This window comes from Oreochromis aureus, linkage group 3 (genome assembly GCF_013358895.1).
Source record: "Oreochromis aureus strain Israel breed Guangdong linkage group 3, ZZ_aureus, whole genome shotgun sequence".
NCBI classification, from domain to species: domain Eukaryota; kingdom Metazoa; phylum Chordata; class Actinopteri; order Cichliformes; family Cichlidae; genus Oreochromis; species Oreochromis aureus.
In genome coordinates, this window is record NC_052944.1 from 31,410,352 (window position 1) to 31,432,823 (window position 22,472).

The following is a 22,472-nucleotide window of genomic DNA, read 5'->3' on the forward strand; positions in this document are numbered from 1 at the left end:
AGGCAGACACTCACTCGCTGGTATGTGTGGTCCGGTGGTGAAGAATTCTTCCGAGTCTCCCATGTTGCCCAAAGGTTGTGGTTTTTCTTGTTGTTGTTCTGGGAGTTCAATATCGCGTAAATATTCCAAAAACATCAAGGGGTCTTCATGGGGCGCATAGTGATAAGGGGTTGTATGATCGCTGTGGAGATAGACGGGTGTTAGAAACATTATAAATATATATATATGTATATATATATATATATACACCGTGTATCATTTCAAAAGCAGGATGTGTTTGGCTCTTTTGATTTATTTATGCCTATACTCACACTTTGTTCTGCGTTATTCTGGATGGCCCCGGTTCTTGACACGCTGCGTACTCTGTCTCGGGCCTGGTGTATTAGAACATTTGTAAATATTTAAAACCTTTTTTTTCCTTTAAATTGAGTGTCATGTATAGAGACTTGTATACATACCTAACGTAAGGCTTGGTCTTATTGCCCCCGCTTCTGTAGGTTTTTCTGGACAACTTATTGAACCTGTACCCGGGGGGTAAGCACAGTTTTAAACAAAACACACACACATATTTAAAACATGTGTAACACTGTATTTGCCTTGTGTTTTTTAGAGGTGTTGTTTGCCCAATATAGCTTTGTGATCCTGTAGAAAGAAAGAGAAATACACATTTTAATGTTACTATGTGTGAAACAGGTAAGATTGCTTCTAAAACAATGAGGCACAAACTGTTTTGTGTGAGATGATGACTGTTTTTAAAAAAGAAGAAGAAACACAAACCTTGTGTAAGTGGAACGTGGGGTGTGCCGTTGTGCTGAGTTCCTGGTATATTACTACTCTTGGGAAAGACACTTCACACGTTGCCTACTGGTGGTGGTCAGAGGGCCCGGTGGCACCAGTGTCCGGCAGCCTCGCCTCTGTCAGTGCACCCCAGGGCAGCTGTGGCTACAATGTAGCTTGCCATCACCAGTGTGTGAATGTGTGTGTGTGAATGGGTGGATGACTGAATGTAATGTAAAGCACTATACAAATACAGGCCATTTACTATTTAAAAGTAGCTGGCGATTGTACACACGCAGACCAAGGGCATTTTGGGATAATATAGAAAAGGATAAAGCTAGCAGAAGCCAAAGCAAAGCTACAAGAGTTGACGGACCCAATGTCGACAGACGTGTCGCCGTGCATACTGCTGGTGCCATCTTGTCACATCATCGATCATCCTTTATAACATGGCAACAAAAATCTGTCTAATCTTCAATCAACAGCAATGTGGGTCTTGCTGGCAAGGCATTTGATCGGAAACAGAGATGTAAGCTATCAAAGTGAGTTCTGAATGCTTACCAATGTAGAATCCAACCCTTGGTGGAGAGTAGACCTGGTAAATGTTTATAAAATTGGTGCTGTAATAATAACCAATATAATGGAACTGGAAAACAGGTTGGATGGTGCTGAAATCTGGATTGGAAATTCATCAGAGATCAGTGACCATGAAAGCATGAGGTAAAAAAGCTTGAGCCATATCCAGATAATCAATCTAAAATCATTATCATAATAATTTAGTTTCTCCTGTTTCTTCTGTTAACCATTCCTCGCCGTCAGTCCCCTGACCGTGGTCGGGAGACGCAAGGGGAGATGCTTCCTCCAGGGCCGAAGTTTGTCCTCCTTCGGGGTTAACTCCCTTCACTTTTGTGGAGTAGTGAGGCAGGCAGAAATCAGCCGAGACACCGGGGAGTACTGAAGAGATGAGGCTTTAGTAACAGTACTGCACACTTCAAAGCACAAGGCATAGGCTGTAGCCCGTTAGAACGCTGCTCCCGGTCGCCCTCTCTACCCGTGACACTCTCTCTTTTTTTTCCTTCCGCTCACCGCGTTTTTTCTTCACGCGCATGCTCACACACACATCACATACACTCCTCACTGCACCCAGCCACACACAAAATGGCAATTCCCGCAACACTTCTCTCTTTTTCCAATTCCTGCCAACACAGCTGCGCAGTCATCTCTCACATTCCAAGTGGACAGATATTCTACTTTCCATGTATGGAGGGATGCTAAATCACTGTATTTCTACCAGGAAGTGAAAAAGTCCTAAGTCTCTGTGAGGTTGAAGTGTACTATGGTAATCAGTCTGTTGGTGATACAGACGTTTGGTAGTTCACAGACTTCTAAGTCTGAAGCCTTCATTTTTACTTTACCAGCAGACACGCTTTAGGGTAACCACATCAAATACCAAAGAACAAACAAATCAAGGTTTAATTTTGGGGTCATTGTGATTATCACAAAATACAGTGCATGCATTTTACAGTGATTATCTTTCTTAGGGTTGTAAACGTGTAGTGAGGGTGTGCTCTTCCCCGCGAGATCTTCAATGTACACCTCCGGCAGAGCTTCAACAGCATTCTGAGGGAGACTGGGGACACTGAGTCTGAATGGACCATGTTCAGCATCTCTATTGCTCAAGCCATTGCCCTAAGTTGCAGCCGCATGGTGGTTGGTGCCCCCTGAACCAAATGGTGGACACCAGAGGTGAGGGGAGCCACCAGGCTGAAGAAGGAGTCCTATCGGGTTTGGTTAGTCTGTGGGACTTCGGAGGCAGCTGATAGGTACCGACAGGCCAAGTGGAAAGCGGCGCAGGTAGTGGCTGAAGCAAAAACTCAAGTGTGGGATCTTTTCCAGCACCAGAAACTAGCAGACGTTCACTGACTCCTGCAACACCTCAAACCCCTCCAGCCATTGTGAGTGTGCAGCTTGGTGGCAGGAACATGACAGTGGAGGGAGAGAGGCTCTGCTGGTCTGGTCTGTAGATGTTCTCACTGGGACCTGCTCAGCCTTGACAGCCAAGACGAGCAAAGCAAGATGGAGCAGCTGCTGGGCCTCATTCCTTTCTACCCCACAGCCCACATCTGGCTGGGACTGCGCAGGTACTGATAGCTATAGATACATTAAGTTGATGCTCTGAAAGGTTCATTGAATGAGCAGGACATAACACAAATTTGCTATGGCTGAGTTCCAGTAATACAACAGGTTGTGTGATGTGATGTATATCGGATTCAATGTTGAGAGCAACTTCACTCTCTTTCTGAGGTGAAGTGATGATACAGAGACAATGAAGAATAAAGAACTAAATCAAACAACAGAACTGCCAAAAAAGGACACCACAAACTAATGACGATAAGCTAGATAAGCAAAAAGGTGACAAATGCTGCAAAGAATAATGAGCAACGGAGAAATAAGATAACCTTTATTAGTCCAACATGTGGGAAATTTGTTTTTTGTTACAGCAGAAAGTGGACAGTAATGCAATATTAAATGCAATATTTAACAATGCGGAAATGCAAAGGATAGCAAAATAGAGACTGAAGGTAAAAGAAAGATCACAACAACATGCAAAACCATCACAAGGGCACAGAGAACAGGGAGTGGCTGCACCTCAGGAGTCAGACTAAGTCATTCACTATTCAGACATTCATTTATGATTCAATCCCCGCCCTTTAATCAGCCTAACTATGTGTTCTTAGCAAGCAAAAGTTTTTTTAGTTCAATTTCAGCTGGAGATAGAAAATCTGTTTGGAATTGTATGAGGAAGGGCATCTCTGCCATGTCTGACTTTTTTTTGAGAGATACAAATGTGGAATTTTCAATATATCTTTCTAAAACCTTTTTTAATTATTAAAAATATTATTATTATTATTAAAAATAAGGTTAAAGTTCTACATCCAAGTGTAACACAGTAAGGGGAATTGTTGAAAAGAATATATCAATGGGCCAATAGGTTCGACTATAGGAGCACAGGGGTGTGTTTAAATGAGACACAGAGACATGAATGTAACTCAAAAGAACCAGCCGACTTTAGTGAAATAAACTATAAGGTTGACAAGCACAGGTTAAAGGCACTTTACAATTGCAGAAAGGAAACTTACAAAAATGAAAGAAAAGTAAAACACATAAACTGCTAAAATAATGACTTGGCCAAGTGTTACTTTTGGTTTTCAATGCTCGGTTTCAACGTTCGGGTTTCAATGTTCGGGTTTCAATGATCGGGTTTCAATGCTCAGGTGCACCCTAGTAACCTGACTCCTTAACTCTTATAGAAACAGATTACATAAATCTAATGTACATTCAAATGAAGATCTCACACTCTTTTCACATGTGGAGAATGTTCTACACAACAGCTTATTATTCAAAGTCTCCCCCAAAAAAATGTCTAAGGGGTAAAGTCCAAAAAATTCCCAGGGTGTGAAAGAAAATAGGGGTGAGAGAATGTCAATCAGTGGTCTTATGTATAACCAGCTGTGTGTGAAAGTGTGAGTGATACAGTCCTACCACACTGCAAGGGGCAGCAGATCATCTAGTGGAAAAGAAGTGAATCTCAGTCTCTCTAAGTCCAGGTGGGAAGGCTCGCCATCTATTTCACCGGAGGAATCCACCTCAGGAACAATTCAGCATACAAAAAAACCTGACCTGTCAACAGACAGGGTCAGAAGAGCAATTCAAATATTAATTATGCTGTTCTAGCTATAATTCACAACTTAGAATTTTGTTGACATCATATTCGACATCAATTTGCAATTAAAATATTCAAATTTGCAAAAATAAAAGATCTCTCTTACACAAACTATGCATTAAACCAAGTAAAGTCAGTGCATATGTGACAACTATTAATCAAACAATTCAGATAAATTCAGTTTCTCAACGATAAAATGTGAAAGAGACGTGAACTAACTGAGACGTACAACATGTGCTCACCGATCTCAGTGCATCACGGCCGAAGACAATGGTATGGTGTCTCTCGGTCGGAAAATGCGGGGCTCTAAATAACGTAACAGGACATGTTGTTTTTCTCTTTAATAACAGTAACACAACGTGACGGAAAATAAACATAAGTTGCGCTTCAAGTGTTACCTATCTTCTGGAAGCAGATTGAGATGAACTTTCAGGCAGTTGATAACAACTAGAGCTAATGAAGGCTAACAGTTTAGCTCCACGAGGTACTTTCTAAAGTCAACAGAAAACTGCAGCATTCGCCAGTTTACTCACTTTGGCTACTTTTAACATGAAAGGTTAGCTGATAACCAGCGAACTTATGTGCAGCACAGTTGGTTGCAACTTATATCTAATACTTTTTCCAGCTCAAAAACTTCAGTTTCTCAGGGATCAAAGTTTTACAGTGCAATTCTCTTTTTCTCCTGCCGGTGTTCCAGATCAACTGGCGTTTAGATCAACTGGCGTTGGTCGAACAGATGTGTGGCAGTCTTGCGTTTCAGGAGCTGCTACCGACAAACCAGCAAAAAAAACGCCAAATGTGTCATCTGTGACACTTGTGAGGTTATCTCAAACACACTCCGTCAGCCTTGATGCCGTTGAACAACAAAATGTTTAAAAATGACGCGAGTTTACCTGGTGATATCCTCATGTGCGACGCGATCGCGATAACAGCAAACAATTAACACCACGCCAATGTTGTTCACAGGACAGCAAGAGTAAACGATCGGGAGACTCTTGTCGTCATTATCGTTCCCCTCGCACGTTTTATTTCTCCGGTTTCAGCGTTTTTGCTTCACAACTAAAGCGTGCAGTTTACTTTGTGTGCACTAACATGGACTCGAGTCAACCAGCGCCACCTCTGGCCAAGTGCCACAGCCTACAGCCAGATCAACTTGTGACACACATCTGCACCACGTTTGAATTCGTTTCATGCACAACACATTTGTACCTTTCAATTGTGTCTGTTTGTGCGTCATGCAAATAAACCTTTGAAAAGAATGAAATGATATCATATATTTATTGTGGCCTACATTTGTACAAAATTCCAAATTATATACACAAAGTCATAGAAATCACCACTCCAATTGGTCATCATGATTTTAATATTCTCTTTTTCCATAACAATGAAATACGCCTTGGACAAATATGACACATCAATAGTTCATTGGTGTTGTCACATCACATCCTGTAATCATCTTCTGTCTGTGTCTTTTCTCTGGAAATGAATATTTCCAGCCAATATAGGCAATCCATCAACATGGCTGGAGAGTTGGTAGTTATATACAGTCTGTATAAGTGTGGTTAATCTAATGAACATTTGTAAGGAGATGGCAGTTACTGTGAATTTACAGCAGTTACACAGTGATTAGTAATAAACAGAGCCAGTGAGAGTGAGTGGATTGAAGAAAGTCAGTGACTCAGGTGTGTCGATTGGTTTGTCATCTGTTTTTGAGACTGGAGGAGACGTAGAAATCTTTTGTTTTAAATCCAAGTTAGGAAGATTCCTGTTTTAAAACAAGCACTTTTTGTGAGAAATGCAAGAAGTACATCTGCAGAAAGCACACAGTTACATTCTGTTCATCATGTGGACAAAATTGAAAATGTTGAACATTGAAAAACTGAGAACGTTGAACTTGCCCAGAAATGTGTTTGTAAGAACGAAAAACCTTTACCAAATTGTTCCTAAAATAGTTATGGAAAGTCTAACTGTTGTATGTCTGTGTTCTACATGTTTATCTAATGGAAAATAAAGTTGCTATTGTCATATTGCAGTTTCTTGACAATTCTGAGTGGATTTACACAGTACGGGTCAAAATGACCCGCAACAAAATCAATGTCATGTTTTTGTTTTTCAACATAATACAAGGGTTAATTTCCAAAACGTGCATATGATCTTCATTTTGTAGCAGATCCACTATCATATAGCAGCTGGAGCAGTCTCCAATGGAGGTCAGTCCACTGCTGCCACCTGTGGCCAAGTGCCAGAGCCTACTACTAGATTAACTTGTGACACATCTGCACCTGCTGCTATGATCACATTGAGTAGAGGCTGAGTGGCTGCACTTACACCTGGTACATCCAAATCTACCCACAAACATGTTGAAAGATGCAATCCCAGCAATGTGGATTGTCAATACTAAAAACAATCAGTAAGCAAAGACAACAGGGATCAATTTTTTCTGTTTATTTAGCACCCACAACATTTGTAGTCGCCTTCTGCACAGGGGAAGTCCACACACACTGTGTGGTACCACTTTCCGCAGAAGGTGCATTCAATCTGCAAGATTGAATGAGATTGTCAGGGTCATTGTCTGACTGTTTATTACTAATCACCTGCTGTACATTCACAGTAACTGCCATCTCCTTACAAATGTTCATTAGATTAACCACACTTATACAGACTGTATATAACTACCAACTCTCCAGCCATGTTGATGGATTGCCTATATTGGCTGGAAATATTCATTTCCAGAGAAAAGACACAGACAGAAGATGATTACAGGATGTGATGTGACAACACCAATGAACTATTGATGTGTCATATTTGTCCAAGGCGTATTTCATTGTTATGGAAAAAGAGAATATTAAAATCATGATGACCAATTGGAGTGGTGATTTCTATGACTTTGTGTATATAATTTGGAATTTTGTACAAATGTAGGCCAATAATGAATATATGATATCATTTCATTCTTTTCAAAGGTTTATTTGCATGACGCACAAACAGACACAATTGAAAGGTACAAATGTGTTGTGCATGAAACGAATTCAAACGTGGTGCAGATGTGTGTCACAAGTTGATCTGGCTGTAGGCTGTGGCACTTGGCCAGAGGTGGCGCTGGTTGACTCGAGTCCATGTTAGTGCACACAAAGTAAACTGCACGCTTTAGTTGTGAAGCAAAAACGCTGAAACCGGAGAAATAAAACGTGCGAGGGGAACGATAACGACGACAAGAGTCTCCCGATCGTTTACTCTTGCTGTCCTGTGAACAACACCGGCGTGGTGTTAATTGTTTGCTGTTTTTGCAATCGCGTCGCGCATGAGGATATCACCAGGTAAACTCGCGTCATTTTTAAACATTTTGTTGTTCAACGGCATCAAGACTGACGGAGTGTGTTTGAGATAACCTCACAAGTGTCACAGATGACACATTTGGCGTTTTTTTTGCTGGTTTGTCGATAGCAGCTCCTGAAACACAAAACTGCCACACATCTGTTCGACCAACGCCAGTTGATCTAAACGCCAGTTGATCTAAACGCCAGTTGATCTGGAACACCAGCACGCGACTACACACACACGTAGCAGCGAACACAGAGCAGGTGGGTGGGACACGCAGCGGCAGGCTGCTTTCCCATTGGCCAAAGCATACTGGGACCTGTGCATTCTGATTGGTTGGGCAGGCTGTCCATCTCTCCTCATATTTATCAGTCCTTAAAGTGCTACCCTCATTTTATGTGGGTTACACAAGCTTCTACTGTATACTGAAAAGCCTTGTGCCTTGCGCTGCTCTCTTTTTTTAATCATGGCTGTCAGTACAAATTTTGCAAAAATATTCCTTTAAGAAACATGTCTTTACATCAAATGTTGCACATCCTTGTCCTTTCCTATTTGTATTACTGCCATTCCCACATGCACATCCATGAATACTTTACAAAGCAATATGTCAAACCTAGTAGGGCAGAAGTTTTACAGTCAGGAATCTGCACGTTTAGGAAATTTACGTTGGAAATGTTTTGCCTGTTCAGGCAACACTAACCGGATGGGTCCTAACGTTGATTTGTTTAGTAGTTAAATAAGAAGGCCCACGATCTAGGTTCAGGATTCTGGGAGATACTGAAAGGCACTACCCAACTCTCTTCTCATGCACAGTGAATTTTGCAAGTCAAAACATTCTTAGAAGACAAGGTCTTTAAGTCACAAGCTGTGTGCCCTTGCATCTTCTCATTTGTATTGTGGCCATTTCCACACAGGAAAAGGCCACAATAGACACTTTGTAAACAGCTTTCACTGAAAATGTGATAAACCTGCTTTAACATAAAGGTTAGTTATTTAACCTCCTGTGTTGATTAACAAGGAATTATCTAGAAAGGAACAGATCCCTCGGAGGACACGAGTGGTTCTGGATGTCTGGACAGTCCATGGATTTCTTAAATTGGCCACAAGATTTTGTTCCTGACAGCTACTCCAGTACCTGTGGAGGCATGGCCAGCACGGAGAACTTCCTCTGGCAGGACTAGCCCTGTGAGGAGAACCTCAACTTCATCTGCCAATTAGGTTTTGCTTGCACTAAAATGATGCATGTGTGCATATGTTTTACAATACCTTTATCAGTTTACCGCATATTCCGTCAGCTGCTGAGGATGGTGTGCTGAGCGTGTATTTCTGTTCCACCAAGCATGCCTCAAGTCCAAAGTTACTTTACTCTTTACACTTAAATGTTTATTTGTTTAGCTAAGCTCCTAGAAAGCGGTGGGGAAATCTTTCATCATTATACATTTAGACTTCATGCTCACAGTAATAGTGTACAAATATGTGAACTTGCAGTTGCATAATATATCTCATATTTTTTCAGATTGTTTAGAATGTGTATATATGCCATACATATTTAGTTATAAAGTTCTTTTTTTATTATTTTAAAGACCCCAGTGATGAATTGTTGATTGTGATTGGGAAATTCAGAACTAACCAATCAAAACAGTAATACAAAATAATATATACAAGGAGTGTTTTTGTGTTTGCAAGCACATTAACCTTCTCTTATTAGTGTTTGGTGAAATCCTCAAAATTATAAATATAGCCTTACAGTGTGAAAAAGGCACAATCATTGCACAGTTCAACAGAAGAAGGAATTGCGAGTTTAGCACACAAGGGAACAAGTCTCAGTGTTACGTAGTATTGGGTATGGCAAAATCCTGTAGTTTCAGGGAAACTGAAGGTGCTGTGTTTGATTAGTAACTATTAACACACCCAAACGGTTAGGTGAGGCTCAGTGGTGATTCACCTAGTTGTACTTGTCCTTCTTGCCTGACGTGAGCTGAGGTTCATTGAAAGATGTGTATGAAGGATCAATGACAAGTAAAAGACATCTTGAGAAGACGGTTCTATAAATACAATGAGAGCTATCTGAGATAATGAAAAGAGTGACACACAGGTGAAAAAAATGACAGCTGAAGACATAAAGGCAGAGCAGACAATCACAATGGAAACAAAGGAAGAGAAAGTAAAACTAAAACAAGTCGCACACAAAAAAGAGAAAATGAAAAGGAGACATCCAAGACAAAACAACACTGAGTACTTCAGGACCAGAGGTGGCAAAAGTACAGTCTGTACTTAAGTAGAAGTACAGGTACTTGTTTTAAAATATATGATTGGTAAAAGTTAAAGTATTGAATCAACTTCTTTACTGAAGTAAAAGTGGAAAAGTACAGGGTTTTAAATATATTTAAAGTTTAAAAAGTAAAAAGTAGCTCTTTGAGGACATTTCTATCAGCTACTTTTTTGCCAATGTAATTGAAGCTTGTGCTATATTAATGTAATACAATTATATTCACGAGAATATAAATGGTAAATGGTAAATGGCCTGTATTTGTATAGTGCTTTACTTAGGCTACGTTCACACTGCAGGTCTTAATGCTCAATTCCAATTTTTTGATCAAATGTAATTTTTTTGTCTGCTTCTTCACACTACAAATAAAATGTGACAGCAAATGCGCTCTAGTGTGAACCCTCAAAGCGGCCCGCATGCGCAAAAGAGGACGTCACACACAACGCGTTCTGTTTAGACCCAGAGCAAACAATATTGTTTGACTGATGGCCCTAAATATAAAGACTTGTTTCAGACTTTACATTTCCCAATTTTGCTTTAAGTTATAAAGTTATTTTGTTATTTACATATGGCCTAATAATGATCCTTATTGCTGTTTTAGAGAGGAGCGGTGCTTCAAAGGATAGTTGCAGATTTCTGTCAGAATCTGCAGATTATACAGTACAAATAAAATGTTCACGTTTCTCCAACGTTGTCTTCCCAACAGTTTACTAACATCTACACTGGATGGCCAGGAAGTGTTCACGATGTCTTCTCGGGTGCTTCTCGGGTGCTGATAATTGGTGTCTGTCATGTGTCAGTGACGTAAAAGACGGATTTAATGCGACATGACCGTTCAAACAGCAGTCGCTTTCTAAAACATCAGAGATGTATCGGATTCAGTACCACATACGAAAGTGACCCAGATCGGATTTGAAAATATCAGATTTGTGCCGTTCACACTGTCATACCATGATTGGATATGGGTCGCATAGGGTCAAAAAAGTCGGATTTGATGCGCTTTCGCCTGCAGTGTGAACGTAGCCTTAGTCCCTAAGGACCCCAAAGCACAACCTGTCATCCACCCATTCACACACACATTCACACACTGGTGATGGCAAGCTACATTGTAGCCACAGCCGCCCTGGGGCGCACTGACAGAGGCGAACGAATATAAAATATTTTTTAAGTCTAGGTTGTAATTGTAATGAATGAATTTACCTTGAATCAGTAAAATGAGAAAAAAAAGTGTGTTTTAAGTTGTCTCAGTCGATTTCCATCCTCTACACTGACTGTATATGGGTCATATCATTATACTAGACCATATAATGCTGGTGTAAAGGTGGAATTCAGTGTATGAACCTAAAGATCATTAGCTAAACTTCATATTAATCTTTACTACTGATAGGTTTGTAGCTTAAACCTATTTGCTGGAACGTTGAAGACAATGTAATTACCAGTGTTGGGTAAGTTGCTTTAAATTAGTAACTTAGTTACATTACTAGTTACTTCTATGAAAAGTAACTCAGTTACTTCAAGTTACTCGTTACTTTCAGAGTAACTAATTACTAGGGAAAGTAACTTTGGTTTTAATCAGAATTCTCTTGTTAATGTGTTGCTTCCGTAACTGGATACCCAGCAAGATTGCCACTCTTCTAGCTTGCTTACTTGCCACAAGTGGACTGTGCCACCTACCAATAGAAGGTGGCACAGTGCCTTGCCTCCACTTGCCTCCACTTTTCCTTCATCCACCTGCTGGCTTCCACCACTTGCTAATGTTATTGAATCTGTGGAAGCTCCGCGATAGCCACCACACGAAGTAACGAGTAACGAGCCTATCTAAATCCCAGTAACGAGTAACGCGTTCCTGGTTTTGGCATAATAACTAGTTACCGTGCTCGTTACCACAATAATAACGTAGTTACTGTAACCCGTTACTTAATAACGCGTTAGTCCCAACACTGGTAATTACACAGCAAGCAACACACGAGTAGGCAAAGTTCTTTATGTTTCTTGTGCACGGGAGAGAACTGGACAAACGCTATCCCTTCGCTTGACCCCAGTTTCTCTCGTCCGCTCCCCCGTAACACTGCTCTTTTATTGAGGTTACATGAATATACATAGGTTCATTAACATACATACACACAAAGAGTACCTTGCCTGTGCGTTTTGTAAGTATGTGTGTGTATGTGTGTGTATGTGTGTGGTCAGAGTGTGACCCCATAAATGACTTCCCTACACCTGCTGGTCTGGAAGTCCAGCAGTTCATCTAAACAAAAGGCACTTAGACTAAAACAGACATAGACAGTTTATCCTATCATAAAACAATAAAAGAAGGAAGGTACGACCTCTCCCATGCTCCCAGGATGTGGGTGTGAATGCCAGAGCACTCTGGAATGCACACAAAGCCTTTGCAGACTATTAAGGATCAAACCTCTAACTACATGACATTGATTATAAAACTCTAAGCATATATGAGTAGATATTTCTAAGCATAAATGACAATCAACAATACAAATCTAACAACTACTGTTAATATAACCTACCACTGACCATGAACATCACAACCATGACACCAGTCCAACACACTGTTCTTTATTTTAAATCCATCACAGTACAGAAAAGGGACCTGTTTATCCTGCGCTAAACGGCGAGGTTTTTCATGCAAACATTAAATAAGACAAAGTCATTATACCTTTGTTTGTTATGCAGGATGCTTCACAATATTTAAAAATAGCTTAAGTTTCCAGTTTATCAAACACCACTGAGCAGTCCTTACCTTTAAATAAAAACTCTAATCGCCCTCTCCTGGCCTGTCTTTCCTATCCTTGTCCCTCTCTGAGTGAAGTTAGCTTTCATTATTTAATCTCCCTGTGAAATACAGCAGCTGCACCATTAACTAGCGACACACTGTGCAACAAAATGCACATACAGTAAAGTCTGCTGATATTTGTAGAGCTGTAAAAACACTGCACTTGAAATTACCCACCACTTTATAAATGTTCATCCCCTTATCCTAATTGTCCTTTATAGGGTTCTGTATGGTAAAAGGTAGAGAGCACTTCATCTGGCAGGACCAATTCTGTGGAAAGCACCTCAACATCAACTGCCAGTCTGGCTGGGCTTACAGTACATCATGTTAATGCATGTGTGCAAATATTGTACAAACATTGCCTACCCAATTCCTCTACTTCTTTTTCCCTTCAGATGCTGAGGACGACGTGCAAAGAGTATACTTCTACAGCACCAAGAATGCATCAAGTAAATAGTAAAGGAGAATGACATACTAACAATGGAATGCTTAGTTTTATTTAGAAGAACTGTTTTTTGCACTCTTATAATTATGTAAACTCTTCTGCACAAAAAACATGTTTGTCTGGTTCATAACTCTTGCTCATAGTAATTTTACTTGTACTAAATATGTGTGCTTATTACTTTGTTATATATCCCTCCACAGCAAATGTGATATATTGCTATATTCAGCAATATATCACATTTGTAACGGGTATTTCTTGTTGTGTCAGAGACTTTAGCATTGAAATGTAGATTACACTTGAGAAATGCAACAACACAAATGAATGTTTTTAAAAAGTAATAAAGTTTGCATGTAAACAGCAGCAGATATGGTTGTGTGTGAAATTAGTGGATTGACCTTGAAATTCCATAGCCAGTCTTGTTAACCTTTGCAGAACAGAAGAAGAAGCAGATATCAATCTGGGTGTGTTTTTTGTTCATGCAAACTTTAGTGACTAAAATTTGCATTTTTTTTAATCTCAACAAATAAGGGTGTGATTATGAGAGCTTAGTAGAAAGCTACAGAGGCACTAAGTAAATCTAGCTACCAGCTGGAGTGTATCAGTAATTACTGTATGTAATGTCAGAATTAATTTGACTTGGATACTTTCCATAACCATGAGGGGCAGTCATATATGGAGCTTCACTGGTAAGTTAAATTTTCTTAAACTGTCTATAAAAAAAAGGTAAAATGACAATAGATGGCATTTAATGCACACATCACTAAAACAATTCAACTAAATAATTCAGTTGTTTAAATATTTTCAATCTCTATATGTTAACAGGCATTTCCATCATGTTATTATTAACATCTGGAGCACTGGCAGGTAACACTTTTCCCCTATGCTCATCACATTTAAGTCCAATTTCAGTAATTACAAACTTAGCATATGGTGGCAACTGGAAACAAAGAATATTAAAAAGCTGATTTCAATGACAACCAATAGATTGTACCAAGAGAATCACAAATCAAATCAAAACACAAAGCACAGCCAAGTGCTGGAGCAAGTTACCTTCAAACCAACATGAAACTGTCTCGGTGCATGGATGAAGCTGAATGAAAATCCATGTTTATTTATTTATTTGTTTTTAATATAAGGGCAAATTAATCCTGATAAATCTGACAGCTCAGAACGAATGCATGGTTCTAGAAAAGGCCTACAAACCATTCCACTGTTGGAGTCAGACTGATATCAGTGATGATACTTCAGCAGGTCTGGCAGTGCTCAGGTCTGAGTGTGTCCACTGATACTGAAGTCAAGTTTCTACAGTGTGTAGTTAATTAAACTTAATTCAAGACTGTAGAAGGAAGAGCCATTACTTTTCACACAGAGAGTGTTCTCTTAATACAGGGGTGTCAAACTCAATTGCACAGGGGGCCAAACCTCAAGGCACACTTTAGGTCACGGGCCAAACAAGATAAACATTTATTGAACACACTAAAACAATGTTTTGTAAACATAAATATGAATACAGACAGGAATATAATTCCAGAATAAATAAACTTAAAAAAATAAACTTTAACTTTAAATATTTTGATCTCCATAAAAATATATCCTGTCAAAATTATGCAAGTTAGAAATATGAACATGCTGCCAAAAACCCCAGAAAAAATAAATGAAAGCATACACAAGGTTGGAGTCGCATGTAGACGGAGCTGGGGCATTGCTTCAGGAATGGAACTAATAAACTCTGCGGGCCATTCAGTGTCGTACTTTCCCTCGAGTGTCCCATTAGAATGCAGCTCCATCTGAATCTGTACAGGTGCAGTTTTCACGTCAACTGTAAATGGGTTGTGAAGCAGCTCGAAATTCTCATTTTGTGCTTCAAAGTCACCAAAGCGCTGGGCGAACTCAGTGCGCTCAGTTTATCAGCAAAGTGCGCATTTGGGAACACTGTTGCGCTGACTTGGTTCAACATTACTTGGTAACAGGAAAAGTGAGGCAGGTTGCACTGGTGCATTTGTGACAGCTTCACTTGAAATGCCTTCATCGCATCATACATGCCATGTCCATGAACTGACAGATTTCCTTGCTGAGCTCAAAAACTATTGAGAATTTTTCCCCAACTCAGCCAACGGACCTCTGTATGATATGGAATGTCGGCAAACTCTGAATCTATTTCCCACATAAAAGACTGAAATTGACGGTGATTTAAACCTTTAGTTCAGATAAAATTTACGGTTTGCGTCACGGTGATCATTACATGCTCCATTTTTTTTTTATTTCGCCGCACAACACCGGCGCTCCATCTGTTTAAGTCCAACAAGTTTGTCCCAGGGCAGTTTCATGTCGGTTACACTTTGACATACGTTTCTGCTCAGGCTCACATTTGCCAAAATCTGCGTTTTGTCTGGACACAAGACGTCGCACATCTTCATCATGCAGCTCAGAAACTCTCCCTCGGTAAATGGCTGGGCTGATTTGGCTATCTCCTCTGCTACAATAAAACTTGCTTTCACAAATGCTTCACTTTGTGATTTTACTCTGGTGGAAAAAGTCTGCTGAAATGTTAGATTCTTCTTTAGCTCTTCTACTTTCTGTAGTTTCTGCTCTGCATTTAGATTTTTCAGCTTATCCTGATGTTTTGTCTCGTAGTGCCGTCTTAAATTAAATTCCTTAATTACAGCCACATTAGCTCCACTAATAAGACACACGGGTTTACCGGCAATGTCTGTAAACATATATTCAGCCTCCCGCCGCCGGTGATGAAAGGCTCTGTTTTCAGAATCAACTTTTCTCTTCGCCATTGTGAGCAGCTAGCTTCGCAATAACAGAAGTTTGACTTGACCCGGAATGTTTCCAGCTAGCCTAGCATTCTGCAAGGAGGCTGCAGCGCTGCATTATGGGATCTGTAGTTTTTGTGTTATTAGCGCCTCATATCGCCGAGCCATGCATAACAATAATAATAAATCTATATAAAATGATCTCGCGGGCCAGATAAAATTGTCCGCCGGGCCAGATGTGGCCCGCAGGCCTTGACTTTGACATGTGTCTTAATAAATGAAATTAACTAACTAAATTGCTTTTTGCATTTACTTGTCATCTATGTCTGTTATTAGAATTTGTTTGATGACACAACACATATAATTTAGATTATTATACAAAAATTATGAAATCAGGAGACAAATACTTTTCACGCCGTTATAAGTTGTGTTCGACTTGTGTTTGTGGTACACATAATTTGAGCCATCAACTCAAATTATTTAGTCACTTGTTCTGATAACCTCTCCACTTTTCATTTAAAATAAATTAACTTTCCTAGAAGAAATGATCACAGACACATCAGGTGCAAACTAGGAGCTGCTATTGTGACTGTACATTCAGTGCAATATGCAGTAAATTGCCTGTTGCAAACCTCCAAAAATACAAATATAAGAACTCCAAATTTGACACTCGACATGGATATATATTTTATTTCATGCTCAATTCCAGAAGAAAATAACAATATTCCCCTCTCTGTTTTGATTAATAGTTACATTTTTTTTTCATTCAGGTCAACTTCTTTACAACCTGGCACTGAAAAAAACAGCTGTCCAGTCTTCAACCAGTGGCCCCTTGGGTACTGCTGGTAGAGCAGTTGATGGAAACAGAGATGCAAGCTATCAAAGAGGGTCTTGCACACTTACTAATGGACAATCTAATCCCTGGTGGAGGGTAGACCTGGTAAATGTGTATACAATTGGAGCTGTAATGATAACCAATAGAGATGAAATGGAAAACAGGCTGGATGGTGCAGAAATCTGGATTGGAAATTCAACAACAATCAGTGACTCTAAAAGCATCAGGTGACAGAGCTTGAGATATGTCCATAAGTCAGTAATCATCATATCAGTAGGACTTATTTATTTTTATTCTTATACTTTTTCTTTTTGACTGTTTCATACAAAGGTGTGCTGTCATCTCTCACATTCCCAAGGGACAAGCATTTTACTTTCCATGTAACTCTGTGAAGGGACGCTACGTCACTGTGTTTCTACCAGGAAGTGCGAAGGCCCTAAATCTCTGTGAGGTTGAAGTGTACTACGGTAAACACCTTTAATTCTGATGCTGATACAGAAGACTGTAATTCACTGAGTCAAAGGACAAATGACGGCTTTCATGTCAGCGTGTTTTTGATTACTGAAAAAACATAATGATGCTTTAATCCTTTTATTTTTTTAAATTTATTTATTTTTTATATCAATAAGGGGTGTGACAGGCCAACCAAAATAAATTATTGTCTTCTTGGTTTTCCTTCAAGGATACCCATTACCCAATGTGGCACTCAAAGGAGAAGCTACCCAGTCATCTACACTCTCTTTTGCCACGGCATCCAAAGCCATCGATGGCAGACGGATCTCGTTCTACAGCAATGGGTTCTGTAGCCACACGGCTGAAGATGAGACCAACCCCTGGTGGAGGGTGGACCTGCAGCGAAGCTTTACAGTCACTGCTGTAAAAGTCACCAACAGAGGAGACTGCTGTGCTGAAAGACTGGATGGAGCTGAGATCAGAATAGGAAACTCACTGGAGAACAATGGAAACAATAATCCCAGGTGATGATGACTTTATATAAGTCAATATTCATTATGATTTTTGTTTGTTTGATTTATTTTAGAATGAAAATAAAACAAACAAACAAATGTTTCAGAGATTAGAGTCTACATATTATCCACCACATGCTGATTGTTGTTTTTCTAGTTCAGGACTCTTTGTTACCTCTGTTAAGAAATAAATAGATATTTTTTAATGCGTATCTGCTCATTAGATTGTTTTATGAGAGGCCCAGACTTGACTAGGTCACAGGCTGACCAGAAACTGCATGTTTTTTGCAGAATATGAGGAGCAGACAGAGTGAAACTAAGTTTAGACAGGTTGCCCTGGCAACATACCTTAGAAAGGGGAAGTTATTGCAAGCTGCACAGGAAGTTTTAGTGCACAGGCATATTAATAAATCAGACACAGAAAAGAGGAACTGAGTAGAAGGAGTTCTGTAGTAGAAACTGTGTGTGTCACGTGTGACGTGTGTGACGTCTGAAGTACCGAAATAATACCATATAAGACACATGTTGAGCTTGTAATGTTAGAGATCCTGCAACTGGCATTTGGGCTGTGCAGGGGTCTCTCTCTTCTGGAAGATGATTGAAATAAAAGAAATATAAAATGTTTTGACCACTATGAGTCGGGTTTTCTCTGTTCTATCATGGGGACAAAAGAATCGTGGTTTAATACCTCCTTAACATGAACTTCACAATACTAACATAATGCTGCCCCCACACTTTCTGCTGTCAGGTGTGCTTCCATCTCACATATCAATGCGGGTAAAACCTACACATACCAGTGTGATGGAGGCAGCATGGAGGGTCGCTTTGTGAACGTGTTTCTTCCTGGACAGAAGAAGACTCTCACCCTGTGTGAAGTGGAGGTGTATGCTGCCCCAGCAGGTAGAGCTTTAAGTGACTGGATCTGATCTACTGAAAAACATCTGACTGATACTGATTCATGTCCGTTTTTTCCTTTCAACAATTTAGTGGAGCCGCTTCAAAACGTTGCCTTAAACAGAGAAACAGTACAGTCATCCGTTAGTGCAGCATATGGGCCTTCAAAAGGTGTCGATGGATGCAGAAATGGAAACTTGGTGGCAGAATGCTGTACACGTACTTTAGAAGACCTGGGTCCCTGGTGGAGAGTAGACTTGCTGGCTGTCTATAAAGTCAGTGCTGTCACCATCATCAACAGACAAGATGGTTATACAGAAAGGATTCTTGGGGCACAGATCTTGATTGGGAACTCGCTGGAACAAAATGGTACACAAAACCCCAGGTGAGACATGATTTCTGAACATTTCTCCATAATCATTAGGTAATTTTTTTTTCTGTACAACAAACTAATGTTTGAACATAGATTAGAAATCAAAACTGACATGTTCTTTTTTTTCTCTAAATCCACCAGTTGTGGCATGATCAAATCATTAGCGGGTACACCAATATACACATTCCAGTGTAATGAAATGGAAGGTCGCTACATTAATGTGATCATACCAGGAATTAAGAGATATATGACCCTGTGTGAAGTGGAGGTGTTTGCTTCTCTATGTGGTAGGGTCTTGGGATGTTATTTCTGGAAGTTATTTGGTTATTGTGTGTGCCGAAATTATGGTAACATTTTTACTGTTGTTATGCTTTTTTTCTTATATTTTATATTTGCTGACCTTTTAGCTTTCTTTGTACAATTTTACTACAGAACATTGCAATTTAACATGTTAAACTAAAAGGAAAACAATAAAAAACAAATATGGTTTCTAATAAAAATACTTCCCTGCAGTGCCAGACGTTGTCATTCCTCCACCTCCTCCCACACCTCCTCCACCCGTGAGTTTGCAGCTTGGTGGCAGGAACGTGACGGTGGTGGGAGAGAGGCTCTGCTGGTCTGATGCTCTGATGTACTGTAGACGTTATTACTGGGACCTGCTCAGCCTTCACAGCCAACAGGAGCAAAGCGAGTTGGAGCAGCTGCTGGGCCTCATTCCTTTTTCCCTCACAGACCACGTCTGGCTGGGACTGCGCAGGTACAGAAAGCTATAAATACATTTACTTGATGTATATCTACAGATCAGTGAATCAGCATGACATAATATATGGTGCAGCTCTCCAATCGCAAGTTTAATAAATAAAAAAAAATCTATTAAAGAACTAGAAATAAATGTCAGATGACCCCAAAGAAATAGAAGAAACAACCAAATCAAATAACAAAATCAAAACAAGAAAAGCTAGAAAGAAATGTGAACAATGTATGAAGAAAATGAAAATAACTACCAATGGTTCAAGGAAGAAATTATCTCTGATAACAATTAAAATTTTATTATATAGCACCAAATCACAACAATAGTTGCCTCAAGGCGCTTTTTATTGTAAAGTAGACCCTACAATAATACGTACAAAGAAAAACCCAACAATCATATGACCCCCTATGAGCAAGCACTTTGGCTCAGGGAGGGACGGCTATCTGCTGCGACCGGTTGGGGTGAGAGAAGGAAGACAGGATGAAGACATGCTGTGGAAGAGAGACAGAGATTAATAACAAGTGTGATTCAATGCAGAGAGGTCTATTAACACATAGTGAGTGAGAAAGGTGACTGAAGAAGAAATACTCAATGCATCATGGGAAGCCTACGTCTATTACAGCATAGCTAAGGGAGGATTCAGGGTCACCTGATCCAGCCCTAACTATATGCTTTAGCAAAAAGGAAAGTTTTAAGCCTAATCTTGAAAGTAGAGATAGTGTCTGTCTCCCGAATCCAAACTGGAAGCTGGTTCCACAGAAGAGGGGCCTGAAAACTGAAGGCTCTCCCTCCCATTCTACTTTTAAATGACCTAGGAACAACAAGTAGGCCTGCAGTACGAGAGCGAAGTGCTCTAATGGGGCGATATGGAACTGCAAATCTATAAGTCAGATGCTTCGTGTTGTTGTGTTTTCTCATTTGCACTGCTGCCTTTCCCAGACAACAGCAAACCTGCTCTAACATAAGGGTGGCAGTTATTTAATCCACATTATTTAATCCACAAAAATTTGGAAAGAATTTTCTATTGGTTGATTTGTACACTTAAGGAAAAATGATAAAATTCCTCTTTTTTTGTAGTGAAATTCTTCTTATTTTCTTTTTTACTCCGTCTGGACTGAAAAGTTATACCGGAAAGGCCAGCCTTGAGCTTGCAGAATCAGTCAACAAAATGTTTTTAGTGTCTGCCTGACCATGCATATTAGTAATATATGTTGTTATTTTGAACATAATTATCAATCATGTAGCTTTTGTGTAACTCAGTGTAAACAGGTGCTGCCTATGCTCCATCAATTGCAGTTTTTCCATTCAGTTTAAATCTGTTCACATATTTTTCTCTGTCTAACAGATCCCTCAGAGGAGACGAGTGGTTCTGGATGTCTGGATATTCCATGAATTTCTTAAATTGGCCACAAGATTTTGTTCCTGACAGCTACTCCAGCACCTGTGGAGGCGTGGCCAGCACAGAGAACTTCCTCTGGCAGGACCAGCCCTGTGAGGAGAACCTCAACTTCATCTGCCAATCAGGTTTTACTTACACCATGTTAAGGCTTGTGTGCAATTATTATGCATTACTTTGATTTAACTGTAACTCATTATCTTTCAGGTGCTGATGATGCTGTGCAGAGAGTTTATTTCTCCAGCACCAAGGATCCAACAAGTCCATAGTAAAGGAGATGACACAGTATAAACTGTGATGCATGGTTTTTGTTAGAAATAGTTATGACTTAAAACCTTTTTGTACTCCTTTAAATTCTGGCAAAAATTCAGTAAATGCATAAAACACTGTTTACAAACACTATACAAACACTGCTGTATGGTTTGTAGTATTGCTTATGGGAATTATTATATTTATATTTATAAAAAGCACGTGAGCTTATTCCTTTGCATTATATATAGCAATAAATGCCTGCAATAACTAGGTCTTAAGTTATAGTATAGTACACTATAGTATCTGTAGTATAGACCAAAGTGATGAACTTACTCTTATTTTCTCTTCTATAATCACCTGGGTTGGAAAAAAGTTTAATGAGCTGTTGTGTTGTGTGATAAAGATTAGTTTGTGACAAAATGTAATGTGGATGTGTTTTGTTTAACAATGATAAGATGGATTTAATGGATGGATGCTTTTATATATATATATATATATATATATATATATATATATATATATATATATACATCAAAAATAAGGACAAATAATTACAATAAATCAAATCAATTTACAGTTCTAACAAGATGCTCAAAGGTTTAAACAAATAACATCAACTTACATAACTAATCCATCCCCCATCTTGGTTCTTGTCTGCAGTGGTAACAATACAGTGATCTATTAAAACACAATGAATATACATTGCAATATTCATGAAATATTGCTTTACATTGAGTGGCAAAAAGTAAAAAAAAAGGAAAAGTTAATTGAAGTCTTCCAAATGCAGAAGTCTCAGTCTGATGGTAAGAAGGTAAAGAGCCTTCCAGGCCTAAAGGTGTATAGACTCCTGGGCGAGTCCAACAGATACAGGATATGATGTATTATGGTTGTAGAAAGGTTTTAAAACTATTGATCTGAAC

General features: G+C 39.5%; 1 protein-coding gene across 1 annotated transcript; it reads left to right on the plus strand.

Moving 5' to 3' along the window:
* Positions 1-17,578: 17,578 nt before the first annotated feature.
* Positions 17,579-21,949, plus strand: LOC116329992 (the record flags this gene model as incomplete). Its single annotated transcript, XM_039600025.1, has 7 exons — positions 17,579-17,898; positions 18,635-18,786; positions 18,874-19,165; positions 19,295-19,440; positions 19,667-19,910; positions 21,250-21,428; positions 21,508-21,949. Coding segments are annotated over 7 exons (1,395 nt in total), but the record flags the coding sequence as incomplete, so codon positions are not given.
* Between the last annotated feature and the right edge of the window lie 523 nt (positions 21,950-22,472).